Consider the following 11,098-nt stretch of genomic DNA (forward strand, 5'->3'; position numbering starts at 1 on the left):
TACTAATATAGTATTCCCTATGAATGAATATGATTTTTTGGTTGACTGTTTAGACATGGAATCCCTTACAATCATTACTATTAGTTAGCTTATATTCTTTATTTCTATTTCTTTTTTCATGTATCAACCAGATGAACTGCCTGCAGGGCCCACCTTTGAAAAATATTAACCAACTACAGCTTCTTTAAAAAAATTTATTTTTTCATATCATCAATTATTGCAATCACCCTGAGTTAGTACCACTACTAGCTAGCACTACACTTCCATAGTTGGTGTCACAAAGTTATTTTTACTTATAGAATCAACCTCTGCATGAAGAAAGGCAGCTCAGTTAACTTAAGAAACAAAAAACCAAGGACACAAACAAAATGATTAAAGTGTAGCATGGACCAATTTATAATTAGAATAGTATGTTGAATATAACCTAATAGATGAACGTGGCATCATATATAAGAAGAGTTAACAAAAGTTAAATTAGATTGTCGGCAGGAATTGAATTGAAGCTGGTTTTAATTAATAATTAACGTTAGTTGTAGCAAGAGAATACATTCAAATGAAACAAGGCGTTTGGTAGCAGAGAGTAAGACATGTTAACAAGCTTAGTATTTTTCTAATTGTTTTTGTACAGTAGGATGGGGTGCATGATGAAGCAGAAGTAGTAGGGGCTTTCCAATGGTACCATATGTTTTTTTTTTTTGGTGATTGAATGGTACCATATGTTTGATTTCTTGTAGAGGAATGCGTGTGCCTCATAAAATAATTAATTAGTATTTTTTTTATTTTCCAAGTTAGGTTGAAATGTTAATTTGGATTTAATTATCTCGGAGTGCAACCACCCTAGTCCTTAGCAGATTGAGACACACGGAGGGATGCATGTATAGGAACTCAACATATTTAGAAGCAAGGTATCGAATAATCCAAACACAAAACACTCAACTAACAAATCATTGACCTTTATATTTTGTTACATCGCATGCCAATTTTGATCTTTATAATTATAGATTATAAGTCAGCGTTAGGTAGTAAATTGTAGGAGTAGGAGCATACATAATATATATAACTGCAATGTGCCCTCACAGTGCGATCAACAATGCTGAGTTTTTTTGTTTTAATTCCTCTTCTGTTTTAAACTAAATTGGTTCGAATTAATATGTTTTCGAGGTAAATACCAAATCGGTATCTGAAAAATTCTCGCGTTGACAAAATAGTACCTGACTTTTGTTATAGATAAAATAGTTTTTAAATGATTTTAAAATTTGACAAGCGTGTCCCTAAGCTCGTCGGAGCACATTTCTAATGAGAATGATGCTAAAGTGGCCACCGAAAATTCCAAGGTAGAATTTTTAATTAATTAATTATCCAGAATCTAATCCCCCAATCCCGCTTTTGAATCCCCCTCCCTTCCCCCTTTGAATCTAATCCACCCTCCTCAACGCACTCTCCCCAAAACGACATAGAGCTCAACCTTCTCAGTCTACAGAGTCGCTGTCACCGACATCGCACGGCTGCCATCTTGTCGTCGGGTCTTCTGCGTCTGCCAACTCCTGTGTCGTCTGTTTCTTCTGTCGGCATCGCATCGTTCGTGCGTCTCACTCATCGGCCTCGTTTCTGTCACCTCCGCTTGCTAACCCACCACCAGTCGCCGCTTGTAGCTGTTCGCTGCTCGCCGCCAGTTGCTGCCCTACCTCCTCTGTCTGTGTTCTATCTTGGCTCTGCCGTGTGGTGCCTCTTCTGTTTCTTATTCTTTTGGCTTGGTCTAAATCTGCCTTTTGCTTCTGTGGTGTTTGTGTTGAGTTTTATTTTATTTTATTTTATTTTAATTATTGTATATGAATCTGTTTGTATATCTCTGAATTTTATTGTTATTAATCTTTTTGAATTGTAAATTAATCTGTAAATTTGGAACAATTCATGATTGAAAAAGTGAGAGTGTGATGAAGAGGGAGGATCTCTTACTAGATTAGGGTTCAAGAGGATTTTCAAGTTTATGGCAATTCATGAGCGAGAGTGTGTGTTGGAGAGGGCGGAGGTTAAGATTCAGAGGAGAAAGAGAAGGGGGATTAGGATTTAGAAATGGGAATTTTAGATTTTTCAAGTTGGACTGGTTAATTAATTAATTAATTAATTAATTAATTAATTAATTAAAAATTTCATCTTGAATTTTTCTATGGCCACCTCAGTATCTTTTTCATCGGAAATGTGCTTCGACAAGCTTAGAAACACGTTTGTTAAATTTTAAAATCATTTAAGAATTATTTTGTTAATAACAAAAATTAAATACTATTTTGTCTGCGTCAAAATCTTTTAAATACCGATTTCATATTTACCTCCTATTTTCTTTTAATCAATTTTTGTTAGTACTAGGATCGTCGGATGGGAAAAACATATCAGGTCTCCCTAAACCTAAATTTAAAGCTATTTCAAATTCACTGGATCATCTCTTATATGATTGGTTGAATTGGTTGGCTAAATTATAAATAAAATAGTTATATAAAATTCTATTTTTTTAATAATTAATAATTTTATAATTATATTTTTTATTAAATTAATTATTATTTTTGTATTTTAATAATTTATTAATTAGTTTGTATTATATTTTTTAAGTATCTTTTTAAAAAATATTAATAAATCAAATAACTATGATGAATAGAAAGAATATGTTATGACTAATAAAAGTATTTTTGTATTTTTTTTAATTTATAGATGTTTAATAAAATTTAATATTTATTTTAGAGCAAATCACAATACTAAATCAAATGGGAGGATAAATTACAGGATTCGACCAATTGCAAAAACGTAATATGGATCAGCCAAAAACATGTTTCTATGTAATTCGAATCAATCAAATTCGAACTTTAAAATTAGAAGTAATTCGAATCATATCAATTCGAATTAGTAGGGAAGTGTAATTCGAATTTGATCAATTCGAATTATGCATTTATGATGTTCTACGTAATTCGAACCGAACTGATTTGAATTATGCATAAGGTAGTTCGAATAACACTGATTCGAATTATAAGGTGAGATATATATATATATATATATATATATATAAAATTTGAAATTGGCTGTTTCGAATTATGAAGCCCCAGACGTGTATAAATATGGTGTGAACGTGAATTCCTCTCATTAGAGTGAAACATAATGGCTAGTGAGGAGAGTTTTTTAGTGTTGGTGCATTATAGAGGGTCCATTAAAAAAAAAAAAACACGCTCTGGTGTGAAGTTCACTGATAAGGATTCCTTCAGTATTTTTATGAGACCCACAATGAGCTTCGATGACTTTCTGAATTCTATAATACAAAAAAACTTGGGCTGCAAGGCGTGAAACGGGTAAAGAAGTTATTCTATCGCATTCTGATCTCAGTGCTGTGAGATGTCGTGAAGTACAACTCTTTCGTCATAGGGAGTGACGTAGATTTGGAGGTTATGTTCCATTGTCATCGGCAGTTTTCCGAGGTCAGGACACCTGAGCTGTTGGCAAAGCTGGTTGATGTGGTGTCTAGCTCAGGAGGTTCGAGACCTGTTGTTGCATCTTCATCCGTGCCTGTGATTGCACCTCGGGACGAGCCTGTCGCCTCCCCGTCATTCACCGTTGATCTCAATCGCAGTGGTGGCGGAAAGGTTGGTATCGTTGATAGGGTGCTGATTCCCTTACAGTGTGGGGCACCGGCTGGTATGGATGATGCATTGCCGGATGATGATGACGATGATGATATGGAGCCAGACATCATTGCTGATGATAGTGGTGATGACATTGCAGCGAGTAATCCAGCTGAGGCTAGCGGTGGTTCTAGCTATAGGACTCAGCAGTACCCTTCGCACTTTTTATCTTTGAACTTGGATGCCATAAGACAGGAGGGGATTCCTGGGAAACCCACTGGATTTGGAGCCAGGAAAACCCAGGGTACCGGAGGTCTTACAGAGTTTCAGGTTGGTCAGCAGTTTCAGGATAAAGAGGAGGCTGTGTTAAGCATGAAGACGTATAGCATCCGACGTTGGGTACAGTACAAAGTGGTGGAGTCTGATTATCGCAAGTATCTTGGGAAGTGTAGTGAATTCAGGAACGGTATACATGGTTGATTAGGATCAGTCTCCGCCAGCGCAAGGGTATTTGGGAGGTAAAACGGTACAACGGACCTCATACGTGTCTGGCGACGTCAATTTCGAGCGATCACAGGAGTCTTGATTATCATGTGGTCTCGGCCTTCATCATGCCGATGGTGAGAGCTGATTCATCTGTCTGCATCAAGGTACTGCTGAATGCGACAGAGACACATTTCAGGTTTAGGCCGACTTATAGGAGGGTTTGGTTGGCTAAACAGAAGGTCGTGGCACAGATTTACGGAGATTGGGATGAGTCATATAACAAGCTACCACGATGGGTATTAGGTGTACAGCTGACAATGCCTGGTAGTGTTGCGGTGTTGAGGACGAGTCCTGTTTGAGTGGGGGGCAGGTGGACAACTCGCAAGCCTATTTTCACCAGTTTTTCTGGACGTTTCCACCGTGTATTGAGGCATTCTAGCATTGCAAGCCGTTGGTGAGTATTGACGGGACCCACTTGTACGGTAAATATGGGGGTACACTACTCGTTGCGATTGGACAAGACGAGAACTCCAACATCCTGCTTGTTGCATTTGTACTCGTGGAGGGTGAGAATGTGGAGTCCTGGTCATTTTTTCTATCCTATTTCTGCCAGCACGTGACCCCGCAGCCAGGTATCCTGGTGATATCAGATAGGCACAACGGTATCAAGGCCGCACTTGAGGCACCCGACGGAGGTTGGCTACCACCTGTTGCATATCATACATTCTGTATTTAACATGTGGCCGCAAATTTTGCCCTTACTTTTAAGGGCAAGAATGCATGAAGGCTTCTTGTGAATGCAGCCTATGCCAAGACTGAGGTGGAATTCAATTACTGGTTTGATATTCTGCGAACTGAATACCCTGCCATGTGTGACTGGGCTAACAGGATTGAGTATGCGATGTGGACTCAGCATTGGGATGAGGGTAGGAGGTTTAGTCACATGATGACGAATATCTCCGAGTGTGTTAATTCCATCCTGAAGGGGGTCAGGAACCTTCCGTTGTGTTCACTAGTGAAGGCCACTTACGGGAGGTTGGCAGAGCTATTCGTTCACAAGAGGAGAGAGGCAGAGGCCCAGCTGGGAACCGGACAGCAATTCAATCAACATCTGGTGAAGGCTATAGAGGCTAATCTGAAGACGTCGAGGTGCTTCACAGTGACTTTGTATGATAGAGATAATTCTGAGTTCACTGTCTCTGAGACCACACCTACTGGTCATTCTCACTTGGTAGTTACAGAGTGTCACTCAGGGATCAGACATGTGATTGCGGATATTTTCAGGCACTTGATTATCCATGCTGCCACGCCTTAGCATGTTGTGCTTATTCACGGCTCACTTGGCAGCCCTATGTGCACCAGGTGTATCTTCTTAGCTCGGTGTTCAGTGTGTATCGGATGGGATTCACTCCTCCCATCCCTGAGAGTTTTTGGCCTCCGTATGATGGACACACAGTCATACCAGATCCCTCCAAGAGGTGTGCGAGTGAAGGGTGTCCTAGGACCACCAGGATTCGGACTACCATGGATGAGGCTGATCCAAACAGGCCCAAGAGATGTGGTATGTGCAGACAACCAGAACACACACGTCGGAGGTGTCCACAAGGCGGCGTCACCACGGGGACTGGGGTCGATGTGTAGTCGGTAGTCAGATTAGTTGTTTTAGTTTCATTTTTACACTTGAGCCTGTTACGTATTTCGTATTTCAATCCGTTTTATTCAGTTTATGTAATGTGTTGTTCGAATTGTTATTTTTGCCGCTATTGACTTATGTTATATGGAAGCTATTTTTGGAACGCATTGAGTAACACTAGTATCTAGCAAATACGTAACATATGTAATATATGTGGGGCGATATGGACTAATAATGGCATGAAGCCAGTTTCAACATAACTGATATAAACTAGTGACATAACTCATACAACATAAGTAATACGAAATAAACTGGTAACATAACTCACAGGCTATGCACACACATTCAAAGTAACTAAGTAATACAAGGTCACTGCAGAGTTAAAGCGACTAAGCATGACAAAACGAAAGCAACTTGAAAGAAACTAAGGTGCATAACTCAACGCTAAACCCAAATAATGAAGTTAGTCATCCAAACATATGCGAACCCGTGAAGCAGCGTCGAGGTCACAGGACCCTCTAGCGTCTCCGGGCTATCGGCTTCTCGTCATCCTCTCCGTCTGCATCATCCTCATGTGTAGGCTGTGGGGGTGGCCTAGCCGGTCCTAGCTCAAGATGTGGGGAGGGCCCTAGACGGTCCTGCGCCAGCATGTGGGGCAACAGTGTAGGCGGACGGAGGAGTACCACTCAAGGCAAAATGCTCATGAATCGGACTCGACGGAGGCTCGTTCAGGTCCACATCTAGGTGTGCCTGAGTCCCGGTGGCATGTGGACCCCGACGTGCTGCATCATCCTCCTGCATGATGGCGCTAATCTCCTCTAGAAAGTATGATCCTCCGAAATCCGCATCAAGACCACTGCAAACTTCACCACTGAAGTAGCTATAACTGTCCAGCTAACTTCACCATGTGTCTGTTCCCCACGTAGCACATGCACCGGTATAACCACGAGAGAGCAGCTGATCCCCAACTGTACCCACCCATGTCCTCAAGCCTGGCTACGTATAGGAGCCACCTAATGTGAATGTGATTGCCGAAATTATTGGTAAATAGCTGAGTCCGTAACAGCATCATGATATAGGCCTGGGCATACCTCCTAACAGTGGGCTCATCGGCTCCCTTAGGAAGCTCTCCAAATATCTCCTGGAACTAGCTGCAGTTCACTGCAAACTTCTGGATTTGGTTCGCAGAAGATAATGCACCCAGCAGCTCCTCGAACCACACCCAAGCTGGTCGATCACCTTCAATGTACGTCTGAAAATCTGTCAGGCAACCACTAACATAATATCCATCGATCGGCAGTCCTAACTGGTACGCCACGTCCTGTGGTGTAATGGTGTACTCCCTGAACGGCATATGAAACGTGTGCGTCTCCGGATGCCAGTGCTCCACTAACGCACTAACCAAGGGCTCATCCAGCTTAAACCATCTTTCGTTCATCTGGCAAGATGGTACAACCCGGCCATCTGCAAGTACGAAACGTACCTCTCATCCAAATGCATATCCTGCTACCATCTGGTAGCACAAATCCCACACTTTCGTACTGTTGTACCAGCAAGTGCACTGGATCGTCCAAGTAATACCTGAGCAAGTCAGGGTCGATCCCACGAGGATTGTGGTTTGAAGCAAGCTATGGTTATCTTGCAGTTCTTAGTTAGGCAGATCAGAAAGTTGTTGGATTATGGAGTTTAGGATTCTTATAACAGGGTGCTAATACTTTAAGGATAGAGTTGAGGATTGGAGTTGCCTTACCTTTCTGAATTAACTTTGGTACTACTGTCTTCTCTGCTTGTGAATGATCTTCTTCTATGGCAGGCTGTATGTGATCAATGCCATGGGCCATGGTCATTGATCTCCTTTGCTACAGATTGAACGCCATTGGCCGTGGTCATCCAATCTGACGAAGGGTGAAGCGCTTAGCAGTTCATTCTCCTGGCGATCCTACTCAAAGCGCCATAGACAAGGTCAAATCTTCCGGATCAGAGAACGCTGCTTTTTTGGATTCTAGCCTATACCACGGAGACCCTAATCTCCCCGGAAATCGGCTGAACTGGTGTCTTGAGAAGTCCTCAACGAAGTCGTGGATTAACCATCTGAGAGATGAATAAACATAGCTGTTGGCTCGTGCTTTCCAGTCATGTATTCACACGAACCCAAGTAGACGCAGGTGTTTGTCAGGCACGTTCGTCTTAGTGTGATGAACAGAGCTGATTGTTCGATCATCCTATTCACCATGTTGAAGAGCGGATATACATCTTAGAAACAGATTAAACACAGATCGAAGAAAAAATAATAATACTTTTATTAATTCATAGGACTCAGCAGGGCTCTTTCCCTAAACCTAGGAGGTTTAGAGACTCATACTGAAGTAAAAATACAATGTAAAATGAAAATAGGGCTGAATGATATGCGTGATATCTAATGATTATGTAAAATACACTTTAAATACTAAACAGATGACTAGTAAGGGTAAAATAGTCTTTTTGGTGCTAAAATCCACTTCTGGAGCCCACTTAGTGAGTGTTTGAGCTGAACAGCAGACATGTGTCACTGTGTCCATATTTCAATGAGACATGGACATCAACCAAACACTACGTCGGGTAACGGAATTTCTAAAAAGTTATATATCAACATAATCCACAAAATACTAGTCTGATTAATAAAGAAAAGGATAGCAAGATTGATCAGCTTCCAGCTTCGTCGCGACATTGGATCTGCAATATTGTGACTGGCTCAATCATAACACGGGATGTATCTCATTATCAACCCATTGACCACTCATTAGAGTTACATAGACATCAGGATCTTATGAAGCAATTATTATATAAGACAATAATCACATTAACATTAATTAACAATTACTATTTTGTTGGAAATCATCTAGTTGTACAATAAAAATAAATCAAGAATCCTGAATTTCACCAATCAGTGACCTATTCTCTTAAAATCTACAGCTAAAATCCTAACCATACACAACTGAAGAATACACAATTTTGCTTTAAAAACACAAGAAAACCAAGGATCTGTCTATCAAATTATCCAAGTATCAAATAAAATAGCACAACTTAGACAAGAATGGTTCAAGAACAGTAACAATATTGACAAGTTCAGGGTCCAAAGAACTTTTCTCCTTTGCCTCTCTCTTTTGGAGGCTCTCTTTGACCCCTCAATCTTGCCTTTTCAATGTCTATCAAGCCTGATAAATCATTGTCATCCTTTTTCACAATTACCAAATTCAAATCAGAGAGGTTATTGAATATGAAAGAATCAAAACACAGCACACAAGACTTGAATGAATGCTCTATACATTGTGCAGTCTATACTGATTGTCATTATAATCTTAATCTCAAAGAAAATTAAAAGAGACATATAATAGTGTAGTGTATTACCTCTATGGAGCAAGAGGCGAATGCAACCAGGGGTCAATACTCTCTGCTTCATTGAACATCTCTAGACTGTGTTTGTTTCTGAGAACAGGACAGGACAAGACACTGATGGATAGAGACATAAAATTTTATATTTTTGTATTCTGTTTGGTGATAAACTAGAACAAATTATGAAAATCTAATTTATTCAATATGCAAAGCGAAAGCTAACACAATAGCTGACGGAACTCCAACTACATAATATGACTCTAAGTTAATAAAAATACCCATTTTTTGCCAACCGCATCCTCGGACAATTTCTGAGACAACACCCTGCAGCCCGTCCAAGAAATTGGATGCTGCAAGAATTGGCAGCATAAATTCCACCTGTTGAACCACTTGTACGTTGTTACTGTAAACATGGCCCCAAACGTTGCGTATCATTATCATCAGTGTTGCAACCAGGATACCCTCAATAATGGCTGCTACTACCACTACACACACTGCTAAATGTGCAGACCAAGGATTACCAGCTCCAAGTTCGTTAGATACAAGAGTACTGTAACAAAAACAAATAATTATGCAATTACAATTGTTACTTTGATCTCGACATTTGTTGTCACAGAATTCTAAATATTCATAAGCAAGTAGCAGTAATTAAGTTACCTTATAGTTCCACTTAATCCAAACGGGATCATCCAAATAGTTAATGTTGTATTCATACTGTAATTTCCAACATTAATTAACATAGGTGCAAATAATAATTATCCACAATAACATGTAAAGTGCTGGTAGCTAAGAATTGTGAGAACTACATCAAATGTGGAACTAACCAAATAGAAAGCACTGATGTTTGCAACTTTAGATTTGGAAGACGACCAGATAGGAGAACCATCAATTCAAACGACCACAGTTCCAAGCTGCTCAGCACAATGGGAACCAAACAAAAACTCATTAGTAGAGGATCTCGAACAGTATAACGATGAGAAAAGCAACAGTTAGTAGAAACTTACCAAACCATAACAGCAGAAGGAATAGCAAGTTTCAAAAAAGAAGGAATGTCATGGAATGCCTCCACTGAAAACTCCGTCCGAGTTTGTGAACATTTTGGAGAAAACTTAATATATAACGCAAGTATCAACACATTCACCCAATATGATATACAATTTGATATGGCAGCTCCTCTACTCCCTAAGTCATATTTTAACACTAACGCCCAACACAAAGCAGCATGCAGTGCAGTAACTACTCCAGAGCTGAGCATCATTGGAACTCCAATGTTCTGTGTCTGTAGAAATCTAGTCTGACACTGAAGAATACTAGAGGCAAAAAGATATGGAATGATTAACTGAGCATATCTTCCTACTTCTGTGGAGATTTTGTGATCTTGGCCAAATAAAATCAATATGGATTTTGTGTTTGCCCAAATAATAGAGATGGTACGCATAAGATGATAAGAACAAGCATGGCTTTCTGAACGTGTACACCTAACATGCCATGCTGTCCTGGTCCATATGATTGGCCACAAAAGGTATCCAAGGCACTTGTCATTCCTATCTGTCATTATATAAAACCAACAAGGAGTTGAACACAAGGTTAGTCGATTCAATAGAAACAGTTGGCAATGAATTAGTAATCGCTTCTAGTTTCCATGCCATGGAGGGGAGTAATCGGGTTTGGTATTGAAATATTTTTATAACTAACACCGAACAAAATATTGGGATGGTTCAGTTTGGATTATATTTATTTGATATTTTTTAATAAATTCAAATTATAAAAGAAAAGAAGAGGAGAAAAATCTGATTGGTGAAACGTAAAAAGAGTGTTAAGAGATATAAAAGGAACTGACCACTAAACGAATGCCAGTGACAGAAGAAAAGGAGATGGCCATAGAAACGCCGGAGAGAGCCAACTCGCTGACACGACCCACAAATATTATGGAAATAAGCTCAATGGCGAAATTAAGAAGATTCACCATAATTAAAGGTCCTGCCAGACATATTTACTTTCTCAC

The 11,098-nt window shown here is 39.8% G+C and overlaps 2 protein-coding genes across 2 annotated transcripts; one reads left to right on the forward strand and one right to left on the reverse strand.

Annotated features, from left to right (window-relative positions):
- Window positions 1–4,219: 4,219 nt before the first annotated feature.
- LOC148566489 (uncharacterized) lies at window positions 4,220–5,729 on the forward strand. The gene is made up of 4 exons (XM_088484270.1): window positions 4,220–4,441; window positions 4,528–4,783; window positions 4,892–5,319; window positions 5,451–5,729. Exons 1-4 carry the CDS (start codon window positions 4,220–4,222, stop codon window positions 5,727–5,729), a joined length of 1,185 nt encoding a protein of 394 aa, XP_088340396.1.
- Window positions 5,730–6,539: 810 nt separating this feature from the next.
- LOC107635847 (protein DETOXIFICATION 16-like) lies at window positions 6,540–11,098 on the reverse strand. The gene is made up of 6 exons (XM_088484271.1): window positions 10,934–11,098; window positions 10,098–10,641; window positions 9,918–10,004; window positions 9,751–9,807; window positions 9,294–9,643; window positions 6,540–6,709 (listed from the first exon to the last, which is right to left on the reverse strand). The coding sequence occupies exons 2-6, from the start codon at window positions 10,529–10,531 to the stop codon at window positions 6,540–6,542; spliced, it is 1,098 nt and encodes a 365-aa protein (XP_088340397.1). The 5' UTR covers window positions 10,532–10,641; window positions 10,934–11,098.

Source organism: Arachis ipaensis, chromosome B4, assembly GCF_059453495.1.
Source record: "Arachis ipaensis isolate K30076 ecotype BB chromosome B4, ASM5945349v1, whole genome shotgun sequence".
Lineage (NCBI taxonomy): Eukaryota > Viridiplantae > Streptophyta > Magnoliopsida > Fabales > Fabaceae > Arachis > Arachis ipaensis.